The sequence below is a fragment of the Ornithodoros turicata genome, chromosome 5, assembly GCF_037126465.1.
Source record: "Ornithodoros turicata isolate Travis chromosome 5, ASM3712646v1, whole genome shotgun sequence".
Classification (NCBI taxonomy): Eukaryota; Metazoa; Arthropoda; class Arachnida; order Ixodida; family Argasidae; genus Ornithodoros; species Ornithodoros turicata.
In genome coordinates this window covers 545,305-561,512 of record NC_088205.1, presented here as the reverse complement: position 1 = coordinate 561,512, position 16,208 = coordinate 545,305, and the positions used below count along the sequence as shown (strand labels likewise).

General features: G+C 43.5%; 2 protein-coding genes across 2 annotated transcripts in view; one reads left to right on the top strand and one right to left on the bottom strand.

Moving 5' to 3' along the window:
• LOC135393765 (CD151 antigen-like) overlaps window positions 1-3,234 on the bottom strand; it is a 40,839-nt gene extending 37,605 nt beyond the window's left edge. The window contains exon 1 of the mRNA XM_064624015.1: window positions 2,984-3,234. The gene's annotated coding sequence lies outside the window, so the exon portion shown is untranslated. The remainder of the gene's footprint in view (window positions 1-2,983) is intronic.
• A 277-nt stretch (window positions 3,235-3,511) lies between these two features.
• On the top strand, window positions 3,512-14,564 carry LOC135393761 (S-phase kinase-associated protein 1). Its single transcript, XM_064624004.1, has 5 exons — window positions 3,512-3,608; window positions 6,013-6,109; window positions 6,533-6,747; window positions 9,492-9,632; window positions 14,207-14,564. The coding sequence occupies exons 2-5, from the start codon at window positions 6,013-6,015 to the stop codon at window positions 14,240-14,242; spliced, it is 489 nt and encodes a 162-aa protein (XP_064480074.1). The 5' UTR covers window positions 3,512-3,608; the 3' UTR covers window positions 14,243-14,564.
• Window positions 14,565-16,208: the final 1,644 nt, after the last annotated feature.

The window sequence follows — 16,208 nt, the reverse complement described above, 5'->3', positions numbered from 1 at the left end:
GGAATGACGGAAGCTCCACCCAAACGCTCCCATGTGATGAAGGTTGTCAACCCGCCAATCTTCTCCCATGTAAACCACCTGCATGGCTGCTCTTCTATCAGAATAGCGATCATCTGTATATGAACAACATAGGTCATCCACTTCACCATATTTTGACAGATTGATGGATTTTGTTTTTGTAGAGTGCCCGTCCTATCTACTCAACCCCCTAATAACGTTATCTTTCGCTACCTTTTCGACACAAAGCCTCCATATTTTCTGGAGATAAGAGGGCGTTCACTTGACGCTATAGAATAAAATGTCCCAGTTGAACATGCTCACAAGAAGAAGGATCTCTTTCAATGACTCCACCCTGTGTGCATAAAACGTCCTCTCTCGGATGGCAACTACGCCCTTCATGTGTCTTCGTATAGCTCGTTCACGGTGTCAACGTGAGTTCTGTACAATTTCTTTACATCTTTCGGATCATATATATCGCTGACTTAAGCCACTTGACGCAATTATCGATTAATTATTATTTAGTCCACCTAATAAATTAAAAGTTAGCAAAGCACATTTTGCGCCTGGCAGACATCTCCAACGGAGATGAAAGGTTCTGGAGGGGACAGCACTGTTTGTGTGCGTCCTGGGCAGACTTCACGGGGTCCTCGGAGCCTGCGGTGGGACACGACCCCACGGTAACGCAGCTGAATGGGATGCGTATATGGAGCGTGCTTTGTACTGTACCGGAGCAGGAGAATATCCAGCTCGTTTGTTATGTGAAATGCATGCAGTATCTCCCGACGCATGATGGGTGCAGACACAACACTCATCGTCCTGTTTACGCCAATAAGTCATTACGGGCACACTCTTTCCAACAGCCAGTTAACTTACCTCAATATCTCAAACCCTATTCAAAACTTTATTTGTTAAAACTTTGTAACATTTTATCAGAATCCCTATTTAGGTTAAGGGCCAAGTGATCGTACGAACAAAGCTGGAGAATGCTCCACTGATACACTTTGTCGTTGGCAGTCATATGTCCAACTCTGTACATTTTAAATGGAATAAGAAAAAATAATAATAAAAGGAAATAAATGAGTTTCTATTTCGAACCTCAACGTTTTGCGCATCCTCACCACTAGAAATGCTCAACATATATTTGGAGGACGACCGTTCGGATACAAGATATTGCACTTTGAATACGAGATGCGATTTCGCAGCATTTTTGCAGCGGGATGCTCTTTGAGTATAGCTATTTACACGGAGGACCACGAACATTACTTCCTCGTGACACGCAACTACCAGTGAGACACAAATGGCTGTTGTTCAGCGAGCCAAGCTCGTTAACAGTGAAACCCGTGCAGGCTCTCGACATCCGACACCCCACGCGGCATGAGATATAGGGCAAGTGTTTCATCACTTGCAACTCTTGCATGACAGCCTCAAAAAAGAGTCTATACTTTCTAAAGTTACGACCAGAATCGTCGAGCTACTTCACCGCGTTGACCGAAGGGCACGTGGTGAAGCCGACTTTACAGCATAAACATGCGGGTTGAATGTTGTCAAACCATAACTTCTCGCGTTTGATCGCCAGGCGTCATCCAAGCTCCGCAGTGCGCGCCTCTCACATGAGACAGTTTTTGACGGTCGATCTCGTGGTCCGTTTACTGAAAGCGGTGTGCGAATGCAGAACGGGGTTTCAAGGTCTCACGGGATTTATTTTCTGCGCGTAATTTCATCGATCGAATTTCGATTATTATTTTTCCACGTAGATATTTATTAGATATTAGATTACAACTATTCATTATTAAATTAATAAAATAAAAATAATTAAATTAAAAGTCGCTAACATTTGCGGAATGACATTATGCGTGCCTGTTTTTCTTTTCTTATTCTTTTTTTTTTTAATGAGATGAGGGTGGGTCTTGATCGGTTCGGCGTGGAAGTGGAATGGTCTAAATGAATTTTTGTCGTGTCGTTCTACATTGTAAGGAGACACAGCGAGCGCACGAATAAAACCAGCACATTCGCAGCCGGGCATTTGCGCTCGTGAGTCGCTTTCAAGAGAAGGCACCGATACCATCGCTTGCTGGACACGGCACAAGCTACTCAGTCATGTCTATCTAGCAGTCTCCGATTCGATAACTTACTCGCAAGTACTTGTGTACACGACGTGAAGCACATGTAAACAGAGGAAGTAGAATGAAGGAAGCTACATTGGAGGAATTCTAAAATTAACAGTGAAAGGATGGAAATGCTTCAACTATTTTGCCCACAACTCCATTTGAAAAGCGCATTTCTCGCTTTTTTTCTTTCTCGAGGACTTTGTAAGAACCCTTTGGAACTCTACCGAATCCTGTTACTGGACGATTCAGCAACATAGTGTACGCTACAGCCGGATTCCTCGACTGTGTCATATTTTTAACGGTCACCGTTTGGGGGGGGATTTGGGATTCCACTATAGGCACATCTATGTAGGTGTACTCGAGAATTAGGCATAAAATATGTTTCAATTGAAAATTTCTCCTGATCTGACGCATAAATCACGCTTCAAAAAAGAAAAACGAAAAATGCTGTTTGTGCGAAATTTGGTGTCCTGTCATTCCTGTCCGCCTTTTCGCGTCGCAACGCAGACGACAGTCAAACTTTCTTTCTTTTTTTTTTTCCATAAAGCTTCCCATCGGCATTGAGGCATCTATTGTAGATATTATCTTTTTACGCAATCTTAAAGGTGCAAACTCTTTTGCCAACAACAAGGTACCCCACGTTGTTCCTATATCTTCAGGGTTCAAATGTATATATACCGCTATATCTTCCTCCCTGACAACCCTTTCGCCATCGTTATTAGCGAGTGAAAAACAAAAAAGAAATAGAAAGGAAGAAAAACGTTGAATGGGATATTCCAAAATACCGCTGCCATAGCTGAAGAGTGAAAGCAAATACAGAAATCTTCACACAAGATATTGTATCATGCGCAATTTATATCAAAAAACAAACTCACGTGTCAACCGTAAAACAGGTGGCGAACTTGTCTCTGTGATGTGCGTAATCCGGTGAATGGACGGTGCAGCGATTGTCTATGCCATAGCTATGTAGTGTAGTCCTTCAGCTGAACACAACGTTGCAGGTTTCTTCTCCTTTATATTAATGGTGCAAGGAGGATTTGCACGCTTAGGATACGACTCGACGTTACGTTACCCCGTCACCCCGTGGTCGAGTGGCGCAAATGTTTTCTCTGCCTCTGTTCTCTTCCCCAGATTCTCCATTGAAGAAGGGAGAGAACGATAGGTAGAGTGAAAGGAGAAAAAGCGCGGTGGGTGGTAGTACGCCTTAACAAAACCAGATGGCGAAACGTTGTTGTTGCTAAGTAGTTTTGGTTTCGGTATATGGGTCCTTGTATGTCTCGATTGTTTCGACCTTGTTTTCTGCACTTTGTTTGTTTAAGTATTGCGTTCTTTGTAAATGCTCGGTTATCTACCAAGCTTTCCGATCTTTACTAGCGTACCATAATCTGCAACTTTTACTTCATTCTTTCATCACTAGGGGTCCTAAACTTGCTTGTCGTGTTGTGCGTTTTTCTTCAGACATCCAAACCGAAGCCCTCTGAGGAATTTTTGGCGATCGAGGTAGTTCGGTTTCTTAATTCATTGCTGTTTTTCAAGTTATGTCAGGGTTGCTGTAACCTTTCATGAACTGCATGTGCACTGAACAAGGAGCGTTTTATCAAAAAGAACGTGGAACGATGAGAAAGGCAAAACGACAACTCAGAATCATGGCACGACCGTTTAATGGAATAGGCTTAACTGGTGTTGATTAAGGAAGACATTTCGTTTGTTCTTTTCCCGAGAGACATGCACTGTAGTCACTACCTACACACATAGCTTTGCCTCTTTGTCGCGTTTTCCTTCCTCAACGCATGTATCGTAACGTTTCATGAAACAGCGTTGGCGGACCTGCACTTCGAGAACTACAACACGTATTAGCGAAAATTTTGTCACATGCGTAAATCTACTTGGACGTTGTCCGGGAGGAGGTGCATATCTATAGCGTGTCATCTTTTGTGCTGACATTTGAAGAGATATGAACCCGCGCCAGAGCGTTCCCTCTATTGCTACTTTCGTTTTGCGTCGCCTCACGTCTTCTACTATCATATATTCTACACGGAATTACACTATGCATTGTCAAGCATTTAGCAGGGGTCGTCAGATAAGCTGTGGAGGGGGTCATTGCTGCGTTCATGCCAACTTTACTTCACCTGACCCATAGTGAAGTCTGATAGAAATGCTTCACCTTGTGCCCGCTACCTTATTGGCGTAGGGTGATTGACAGCACCTCACCATAAGGGTAATGGCAGTGTAACCAATACCACTTCGTAGTGCCTTCACCCTATCACGATAAGGGGGAAGGTTAGCACAAAATCCTCGCAAAAGAATCTACCTCACATGCACTTGCTCAATAGCCAGTGTGTTGATTACGGTGCACGTGAAACGATCTCTCTTGAACAATAAGGAATACAACTCCTAACATAACTAACCTTTCATACGCCACACACCAGCACAGCATCTGTTAGTTCTCCACGAGAAAATAATAGCGTTTATTCCCCATTTAAAGTGTTATCCTTTTCTTCCCCTTCTTTCATTTCGCTTCTGTAGCAAATTTCAGGCCATATTTGTCGCTTACGTCGGCATAGGCGCAACAGAAATTGAAACATCCCGTCATAAACAGCAGTTGAACACCACACGCAACGCACGTGGAATACCGAGAGCGCACACAAAAGCACAAACATACCGTCGAGAACAAATGAAGCAGGAGAGGGAGGCGATGTGTGTACAGTTATCACGTCCGTGTGTTAATGTTTACCTGATACTGCCGTCTTAAGCTTATCACTGCTGTCTCGCCGCTAAGTTCTGAAAGCAAACTTCATTTAAAGGGGCACAAAACAGGTTGACGAACATTCTCCAATCGTGCGCTCAATGGAAGAACGTGATCCAAATATTCTTTGGCTTCTAGCCACCGTCTTTAACACGAAACAATGCCATTCAGTCTCTCCGTATCCTTGGAACCGGGCTATACATTGGAACCATGTTCCAATGTATAGCAACTCCAAATTCTGGGCGCTGTAGGTGGGGGACATTTTGCTTTCCTACCAAATGACGGACCCCACGGACACAAGCTGCAGCACATGAGGGAACATCTCGGTGACTTCGCGGAGCAATACGGCACTGAAAACATAGTGCGCGTGTGAAATAGAAAATTGAGGAATTTTGGCACGGTTTAAACTGGCTACCTTGGATTTGACGAATAGGAATTGTTTAGAATTGACCTCGCTTCGAGATATTACGACAAAATTAATGTATAATCGTCCCACATTCTAAATGGCTGATGATTCACTACGTCAAAATGACGGGTCGCCATTGTTGCCAGGACATTGCAGGGCGGGGCATGAGGGTGAAAGAGTGCGGCGAATATTCGGTCGATTTGGAGCCATTATTTACTTTTTGGAGTTTTAAAAATGTGCATCTCGTATACCCGTTTATTGCCCCTTTAACCGCACCATTTTCCGTAGTGCAAAAATATTTTTTCGAGCCAAATCAAGTGCTGTACCTCATCTAGACATGGTCCGGAATTACATCGTGACCACAACGTAACACGAAAAACCAAACCCAATATGTAAAACTACGCTGGACAAAAGCTTACGGAATGTGCGAGCTGCGTATTTTCTCTTGGGTGCTACGCACTAGCGGCTGGCGGGCGACACACAGTGGGAGTTTGGGTGTCACTGAAACGTGCTCGCCAAGTTGTTTCGGTTGGTGTCGGTGAGCTCCTCTCCTTCTCTGAACCAAGGTGAACTTGCCGCTAGAGTGTCGCGCTGAGGAGAAAATGCATCGCTCACGTGTTCCGTAAACTTTTGTCCAGCACTGTGTAGGGTTTTTCACCCAGTGGGTCTCAAAAGTCTACTTGCAGGGTCCGTGGTATTTATCATTGGCAAACTTTTGCTCTTCTGTACTTACTTTCCAAATTGTTGCGCAGATGCCAAACATCAAGCTCCAGAGTTCCGACGGGGAAATATTTGAAGTTGACGTTGATATCGCCAAGGCGTCGGTCACAATAAAGACTATGTTGGAAGGTGAGTTGATGTGTACATATCCTGCATACACAGGCAGACACCACCAAGTGCCTGTACTCTTGTGAGCGGTCCTTTTTTGTGCATACACCAGCTAACCTGTCTTTATTCTGCATTGTTCATCTAGACCCGCATTATATGTCTTTGATCAAGTTTGATCTTAGTGGTCGTACGTGGAATTAACGAAAATCTGAGTTACAATCTGCATATCAGTCCGTCCAGTGCTGATACTATGTAAAGTATGGGTCACTTCATGTGAGCCGCTAAAAGAGCTTTCTTCGATAAACAATATCTTAAGTTATTATCTGGCAAAGGAGATACCTACGGAACAGAAGACGCTGTCCATAATGAAAGACGAGACTCCAAAGAGAACAAACCTATCTGTATAGTGTGCATCATTAGTGAGGATTCTGTCCTCTTTTACAGACTTGGGCATGGATGAGGATGAGGAAGAGGTGGTGCCCCTCCCAAACGTCAACTCCGCAGTGTTGAAAAAAGTGATCCAATGGGCCACTTATCACAAGGATGACCCTCTTCCACCTGAAGATGATGAAAACAAGGAGAAACGGACGGATGACATCTCATCTTGGGATGCAGATTTTCTCAAGGTGGATCAGGGTACTCTCTTTGAGCTTATACTGGTAAGTCCTGGCATGACTAAAGCTCATTTAAGTACACTGGCATTGTACCATTTCACTGCAATACTTTTCCGCATTTTACGAGAAGCAAGGGTACAATGCCAGCAACACACATAGTTGAACAACCTAGATATTTGTTACTAAAGAGGCAACACAGAACATTCAACGATGTAAAAAGTGACGTTTTGGAACCAGTCCTGGTTTCATCATCATCATCAGAATGATCTGAGCTAACTATTTATCTATTAATGGCCAGGATGTTTTTGACAGAGCTATCTATCTTTTTGATTAACTAAGATTCACCTTTACCTTTTTACGTTTTAGTACCTTTAGCTTTTGTTTACCTTTTTAGTAACAAATGTTCCCGGCCTTTGCACTATATTCAACCTAGATATTACGCATGCACGAGCTTTAGGGATGCCATGGGTATGCGAAGGGTTTCCAATAAAGATAACTAACCTGGCCAGTAAACGTGATCACTAAGGCCCCCACAATTCTGCGAAATGTCGCGGAATCCTTCGTTTGGCACAGGATTTAATGCAATTCCTTGTTTTTAGGGGCGTGCGGATATTGGAGTTGTCAAATTCGAATCAAATATCAATCACTCGTAGTATTTCATTCCCTAATTGAATACCCGATAATCAGACTTCCGAATATCCGACCATTCGCGGAATAAGAACACCACCTGAAAGTGGGCTTCACCTGATGCTTCCCTGCATGAGTTGAAGCCTGCTTTATGAAATTGCTGCAGGACCAGCGCAGACAGATTGTAGTTTAGCTTAAGGTAACATTATCCCAAGTTTATTGTGCATAGTTCTTTGCCTGAGAAAGGGGCAGCGTCGCTCTCATGTGTTGTTTAGTGGTGGCAGTGGGGGATTTTGATTTGATGTTTGGGAGACTCTTAAGAGTGCATACGAGCTCTCCGTCCCAATGTATTTCCTATGGAATATGTTTTATGCTTGTTGTCGGCAACCACCATGCAGATTTTAACGCGGGTGGTTTCGCTATAAAGAGGGAGACGAGATGAATTGAATAACGCCTATACATTTCTGATACATGTTGTAAGTATTTTACGACGACGTCACGAATGTGAAAAAAAAACACAATTTTCCTCGTTCCTTTCTGAACAGGTTCTTATTAAACTTCTATAGCCATTTCAGGAAGCAATAGATACCATATTTATATGTCTATCGCTTCTTGTTTTTTTTTAAAAAAAGCACGAAATATGAGTACACATACAAACTGACAGAATTCCCAGTGAACCTTGTCACCTTGTGGCGCCATCTGGTGACGCAGACCGTATCCATCCGCCGAGCAAGAGGTGCGCATGCGCAGCATAGTGCTGCCTCGTAGGGGGGGTGTGTGGATGACATGCTGGTTCCTGCATCCTCTTTCTCCTCTCATTACTTTTGTGGCTCACTAACTTAGGGCATGGCCTTGGAAACCAGTAGAAAAGGTTGCTTAGCTGCTCGTAAAGGGATTATCCCGTGAGCCTGTGTAATGTAAAGAGAAAGCACCCTCTTCTTTTCTCGTATAGAAGAGTGAGACGAGTTTATAAGCTTCACGTGAAACGTCAATTTGCCCGATTTCGCCGGTTCGAGTTTGTGCAGACTTAGTCACCTGTGTGAACTGTCTCATAATGCTAACGAGAATCTCTCTTATTTCTGGTTAGTGCAAGCCGGGATTTATAGTCATTCTTTACAGTAATGTACAACGGGACTGTGCTGTAATGTTCGTAATGCTGAAAAATTGTTAGAAATTAAACCGTCGCCTCCCACAATAATAATTCGTGGTTTCATTTTTTTTTCCGCTAAGAGTGCAGGCCTCAGTCAGTTCCAAACTTTCGGGAGGGCCTCGATATTCCCGTTTGTGAAAGTCTTTTCTGTGTTGATGTTTATGTACAAGGAAAGCTGTACACCCATTTATTCGTTGTTTCATGGCTCGTACAACTCCGCTTCTGCTGAAGATACGGTTCGTTGACACCCAAAGTATGAGAGAACAACTGCAAAGGCTGTGTCTGACCTACAATAGGAAAATGTCATACAGGAAATAGGATATGCTATGTAGGAGCACCACCCAGTAAACATCATCCAAAGATGTCACTTATTTATTTGACATCAATGATTACTCGAAAAAGGGTTGGGGATGAAAGACATGTAAGGTATTCTTAGTCACTATGTGCGGGAAAAGCTATCAAGTTGCCGAATGGGTGAACAAAGCTGCCCTTGGACCGCTTCCTGAATGCCAATGCCTGGATGGGTGGCTTAGCATGAGGAATGTGTTTACGAGCAAGCGGTTTACACAGAGATAAATGTTCCTTAGGATAACGCCAACTTTCTTTCTTTCCTTTTGTATGTATTGTAAGCTCCTTCCTATAATCTTCCTATAAAGTTCCTATAAACTCTGTAGAGCTTTCAGCAAGTATAAAATGATTGCAGGCGACAGACAGCATTCTTTTTCAGAGGGGAACGCAAGATATTGTGTATGTAATGCTGAGCCACAACAGTGCTTTGAATTTGTAATTTTTTCAAAAATATTTTTTATTCCCACACTATTCCAGAAAATATTGGGTTTCCCATTTCAAGCAGCCGGCTTGCCGCGGAAAATCGTGGAATTTACGAGTCAGTGCCACAGAATTGTGAATTTGCCGCAGCAGAAATCAAGGAGTCTTAGTAATGACGCAATTACAAAGTCTGCGATTTAACGCGATTAATCGAACGCTGTCTCGACGGACAATGTCTATGCAGGCAGCAAATTATTTGGACATCAAAGGCCTTCTTGATGTTACCTGCAAGACAGTTGCCAACATGATCAAAGGAAAGACACCCGAAGAAATCCGCAAGCAGTTCAACATCAAGAACGATTTCACACCCAGCGAGGAGGAACAGGTAACAACTCACAAATGGACAGATGAATGGCGTCTGTGACCGTGTCGGGAAAGCATCCAGCAGTTGGAGATGATGCGCGAAATGGTCACTGGCTGGGCGCAAACGAAATGCGAAAAATGGGTCCAAGACTGAGGTTACTCCCGATAGGCTGAATTTAAGCGCAGTTCTACACCAGTTAAGAGGATATTAAATGCATTGGGTTTGACCTTTCATTGGCAACTACCATTTAAGTGGGTACTGAAACTGAACTTGTAACATCTTTAGTGTCGATGAACCGCGTTTTTCTTTAACCTTTTGCGGACAAGATGGTCACATACAAATGGAACAGTTGCACATGGCTAGTTCCATCTCAAATCGAACAAGCTGGTACAATTGATGTCTCGAATGAACGGGAAAAGAAACATATGTTGAAGCCATTGGCGAGTTAGGAGAAATAAACGATTTCAGAAATTGCATGGATGGCCCGCCAGAGAGCGGCATGTTGCACCTTGGGATTTAGTTTTCATGAGTCAGACAGAAGAAGAAGAGCGCAAACAGTTTCGGTTTTCCCTCCTTCCTTCAAGCAATAGGCAGGCAAGCACGAATGGAAACAATTTCCCACGACGCATTGCGCGTGACTTGGGTGACAGAGGGCCCCTGTGCGGAGCACAAGGACAATATCTGAAATCGCGTATTCTCTACGGTTCGGGAAATAGGAGAGGAGGAAAAAACTGCCTCTCGTGTAAGGCTATTTCTTGTGCTCTGTATTTAGACCACCTAGGGCACAAGAGGATCCGGCGTTGGCAGTGTTGTGTCGGTTTTTGTTTGGCTGGGGGAAAAAAAAGGTCAGTTGACTCAAAGCACCAAAAAGCACCATATTCACTGCAACTTTCCGGAGATGTACAAAACCTAATAAGATTGAGCTTTATGCCATTTAATTTGTCATTCATGGGGCTATCAAATGGTGCCGTTTTGTAGCAACTGTGGCGCCATCATGTGGGTATTTTCTGCGGGCGCTTTGGCTCAGTCCACTGGCGAAGCCGTGTGTTTGGGATATGGCTCGTTGTTTGGGCACACCATTGGGTTTAAAGGTGGATAAGTGTAGATTTTTCTACAAATGAATTGCGTTTCATAAGGCTTAGGAACCCGAGTCAGCAAGGGGTGTGCCATCTAGTAAACTTCTGCGACACCGCAGGTGCTAGATGGAGTCCCTAGTTTGTTGAACCATACACCAAACATAATTATGGCCTATGTATGTTTTTCTACGTACATGTGTTTTAGCCTTAACACACATTTTTTGCAGTGTGGGGCAAGGGACTATACCATTGTGGCTAGTATTCAGTGGACTGTTGATGTCGTGTCATGCTTTTGTCTTCACATACTCTTTCACCTGTCAAGCTTACTGTTTCTCATTCACCGTTTTCACTTCCAATTAAGTATATTGCGGTTCTTGACTACCAGAATATTCCTTACGAACATTTAACTTTGTCTCGCAGGAAGAAACAAAACAATGATTGCTATACAGAATTAAATAAATACGCATTATTTTAAGCAAGGATCCCACACTCGAACAGTAATATGAACAGCTTCGTTATTTCTGACTGTTTTTAATAGTTGATGGTAGAACAGGTTGTTAGCTCATAATGCCCCATACTTTTTAATGACGCTCTTCGCTGGAAAAAGGTCCGCCAACTGACTGCCATAACAGGGCAAAGTTACACTGACCAAAACGCTCAGCTGTCAAGGAAAAAAAGTTTGTTATCACAACCTGCAATACGAAATTTAAAATGCTCGCTAACTCTGCTACGTTGCGTGAACAAGATTTTCATAATTTTATTTTCGGCGTTGCTTACTCAAACTCGTTCACACTGTGCACACACTTATAATTTCGTACGTTGCGACGAACACCGGGCTGTGGAACCGCCAGGCCGAGTTAGAATTTGCTCAAACTTAAAACAAGGACAACTATTACGGTAAGCTTAGTTGAGGAAAGCATTGGCTGGTGTGTACACTGAAATGTATAATGGAACAATCTTGAGACTCGCAAAATTAGCTCGTTATTAACTACTCCAGCACAGTTTCCTTTTGGGTGACTACATAAAACAGTTTGCAACAAATTCCCGACCCCTTTCGTTGCGAGAATGTCATTTTGCTCACATTCACAAATCATCATATGTTGTTGATTGAGCGCAATTCAGGCTGTAAGAAAATGCCATCAAGCAATACATTGAACTTGTATTCCGACAGCTTCACACGCAGTGTACGGGAAGAGTCGCGCTGGTTCCTAGCTAAAATTCTGCCCAATCAAGCTGTGGCACCGTGGGGGCAATTTTTCAAACAGGCGTTGAGCTTTTATCTTCATATGAAAACCCAACTGCTATCATTTCAAGTCATTCTGAGCGTTTGCGTTCCTAACAGTGTTATAATCACTGAATGTATAGTTTGTGTAACAACCAGATGTGCTTTTCATTGGACATTAGGCAGGTGTGATGCCGCGGCCGATACAGTGCAGTACATTGTGTATAAAGGCTTCTGTAGCTGTCTCCAGGGAGTTAATGCGATTAGGCATGTCCAACAGAAGAGCCTTGAGTGTTTGCATAAGACACTTCCCTCTATGCGCAGTCCGGGGTCATGGGCTGATGTTTGGTGAGTGGCGCCACCACGTAGCCCAGTCCTAAGGTGTTACCTACCATGCCAAGAGGATGCAAGGACGGTGGCGGTTGTGGTCATGCCCCACAAGCCCGCCAAGCCCCACATGTATGAATGTCAAGTGTGGGCGACCAATCGGAACATTAAACCTCGCACGGTTAAATACTCAAACTCCCTTCCGATGAAACCACATTCTTCAGAAGATGAAAAAACTTGGGAACCTTGGGAAACTCTTGGGAAGATGTCACCTTTCTTTATTGAAAGGGCAGTGACAGACAAACATTTGAGAAATAAAGAAGCTACGAGGCTGATTGTGAGTGTGAAATGCTTGATACACAGATTTATGCATCATTTCACGAGCGTTTAAACAGCTGTCATCGAGTATTTGCAGTCCCCGAACTAATTGATGTACTGGTGGAGGAGATCCTTGAAAGAGCAGCGCAAGATAAAAATAAGGAAAAATAATGAGTACATAACAACCAGGAGCATTGTGCTCACATTTGACACTCCCCGAGAAAGCGTACCTATATTCCAGGTTTGGCTTGTTGTGCACGGTGTGGTCAGTCTGGCCACACTGCTGCGTCAACTGCTCCTCAGACCACCTATCATACTCCAGATCCTGTGGCAAGTGCAAGTTGTTAAAGTTACCCAAAACTTAAGTTGACCCACAAGATGCGCAGTGTGGCTAATGTTATGGACCTTGAAATACAATATTCTTATGGCGTACAAAACATGGACTATACTGACACAGTACGGAGTCAGTACTACCCTTTTTAAATTTGTGTTTCCATCTGTGTCTGAGTAATCTCATCTTCGTCCATTGTTTTGTTTCAGGGATATAACATGGTATACTACTAGTGCGCTCCATGCAGGGTGATAACCTTTGGGGGGGAGGGGGGAAGTTTCTGCGACTCTTCTCCATGTTCCTGTTTCAGTTTTTGATTGCTCATTTATTTGAGGCATAATTCGTCACATGAGAAAGAAACAAAGTTGATGGCAGGTATACTGTGGATGTTATGCACCTGGTTATACTGTGGTTTAAAGCCAGAGCAAGAAATCACTATACAATACAACACGAAATAGCCTTTCAGCCTTTTATTGTCCTCCTCTCTTATTTCCCGAACTGCGCAGCGCAGATAATTCAGAAAGCGTTTATTTCCCTAACTCACCGATGGCTTCAACGTACATTTTTTTCCCGTTCATTCGAGACATCAAATGTACTGGCTTGTTCAATTTGAGATGAAACTAGCAACATGCAGAACCACCACCCCAAAGGAGAGTTTTTCAGATAAGTCCGGAACCATATGATACCCAACAAATCTTCATACGTCAGTGGTCTGCATAGGTGGGTGCCCCCAGAGTCACAACGCAGTGCGTTCTTCAAACTGACCATGTTGAACAAACAGCCATTGGAGGCAACATTCTTAGAGCACATTTCTGGCGTCCACTGCCTTTTCCGTATCCCCACCCTCAATGTGCAGACTACATCCTCTGCTTGCAGGGATTCACCTCCGTGTCTGCAGCTCTTGAGTTGTTTTGGAGTATAGTTCTAACCAGAGGGCTCAACCAAAACATCTGTTGTCACTTCGTACCATACCATTTTGTATTGGGAGTTTTTGTTTCTGCATGATTCAACACGATCAATTGGCAAATGAGCAAAAAATGTGGACAACACGAACGACAATACACGAGGCTCATAGTATCAATGAACCATCGATAACGCTAACAGGGGAGGAGCTGCGATACATTGAGCTTCGTGTGAAACCTGTTTTGGCTGTGTGTTATCCTCCTCTCTTTTGACAAGTTATGTATAAGCAACAGTGTTGAAAAGTAAATTGAGTGTCAGTAAATAGGAGCCTCGTATGTTGTCTTGTGCGCGTTTCTCGCTCCTTTGCCAAATGAATATGCATAAAGTAGCTCACATTGCTATTGTCGCCTTTTTGCAGGTACGCAAAGAGAATGAGTGGTGTGAAGAAAAATGAAGCCTTTCTCTCCTTCTTGCACAAGTTCTTTTGTAATTGGGCCTTGTCTTTTAAAATGCTTACCTGCGTAGCCCACGTCACCTAGCTCTCTTTAGTGTGTCTAGCTCGTAGCACTTGTAGTCTAACAGTCAGGAAAAAAAATTATTTGTGCACGGAAAATCGTTCATGATTTCTTGACGAGGTTGGAGGGCCTCCACTGGGAATTAGGGAACAAGACCCACGGGGGGTTAAAGGGATGGCTCACTGTATTGAAAGTTAGGTGATGAACACGTTGGGTGGACGTCGAATTTGGAGAAATAAAGTGTACATGGTTGTTGTGATATTGAAGTGGCACAATATTTATTTTTATTTTGTCACGTCATGTCGACACGAGTCTTTGGTTGGCCTCTTCTTTCTCCAGAAGTTCAGGAGAAATAAAAGGCTCGTATGAATTGAAAGGAAGTGTGGACTGCACTATGAAGTTGGGTTGAACATTAAGGGATATAATGTTTAGTAATGCACAGCTGGAGAGCCAGGCAAGTGTCTTTGGCATGTGCCCTCATAAATGTATGCGAAATGGGGCTTCTAATCCTCGTAATAATAATGTGGCTCATGAATCTCACCAAGGGCTACCCAAGCAACATGCCAAATATGGCTCAACGTTGGCAAAAAGTTGGCTAGCCACACTGGGCAAACACTTTCCAAGTTTGACCAAATAGTATGGGACCAGTGTGGCATTGGTTCCTTGGTCATAGGTTTTGCTAGCCACTGTGTGCTCCAACAGGTCTGCCCAAGGAGCACACCAGATGTTGGCCAATATTGGGCTGAGTTTGGTAATTGGATTTGTTCCATTTGTTGTTTGCCAATAGGGCCATTTAACTTTCTTGACGTGGGAAGCCAGGTGAATGGCTCTTTAGCTGTGTGGCCAGCCTGACAGAGCCGTATACCCCACCTGCCTCACATAGGCACGTTCATCAAGTGGGGCGTGCAAAGAACTTTCCTCACATGCTTTCATGTGATTACTTGAGTTGAAAAGTGTTACACGTAAATACCCAGACACCAGAACGCGAACGTTGGAAACACCTAATGCTTTAATTCTATCAGATATATTTTAGGGATTGGTACGAGTTTGGCCAAGGTATGCGTACCACACATGGTTGCCAAGCTTTTGCCTATCATTGGCTGGCAAAAGGTTGATATATCGAAAAACGTGCTTTGTTGGCAAAGCAACCTGCTGCCACACATTGCCATACGCTTGCCAATCAATGGCCATAGGCCAGTGCGGGACATTGCTCTGTATTTCTGAATTTTATTTCATTTTATATTTTTCACTGAATGTCGACGTTTGTCAACCGATGCGCTATGCACCTTTGAAAACTTGACATTGCAATTTGTCTGAAAACAGCTTGAATTGCTTAATACATTGGCAGAAATCTGGCCAACGTGTTTGTATCGTACATGGCATCCAATCATTTCCCAAACTCTGGTGTGCCAAACTTTGGCCAACCTCAAATTTTACTTTGTTGGCCAAAGGCCTGCCAGGCCCCTGCCAACCTCTGGCCACTGTTTGCTTGGTTACCGGGCACTGTAACAATTATGAGGATTAAGATGAGCGCATCTGAATTCTCACACAAAGTTCACGAAGTAGTGACATACTGAAAAAGTACATACGGAACAGTTATGCAGTTTTTTAGTCCTAACAAAGTTGCTAGTAACATAGTAGCGGCTCCGTCCAGTAGGGGGATGAAGACACGTTTCTACAGATTTTTTTTCTTTCTAAAATCCTGCAAGATGTGCGCATCCCACCGATGTGAAATTACTTGCAGCACTTGTATACAAAATGGACTGTCCTCCCGCATAACAGCAGTTCCATTACCGGAAACGTAACGGAAACGAAATTGAAAGGCTGGTGTCAGAAACGGACAATGGAAACGAAAATATTGCAGTTACGACAATGGAAACATTACCCTTCCCTGCTTGTTAGTGT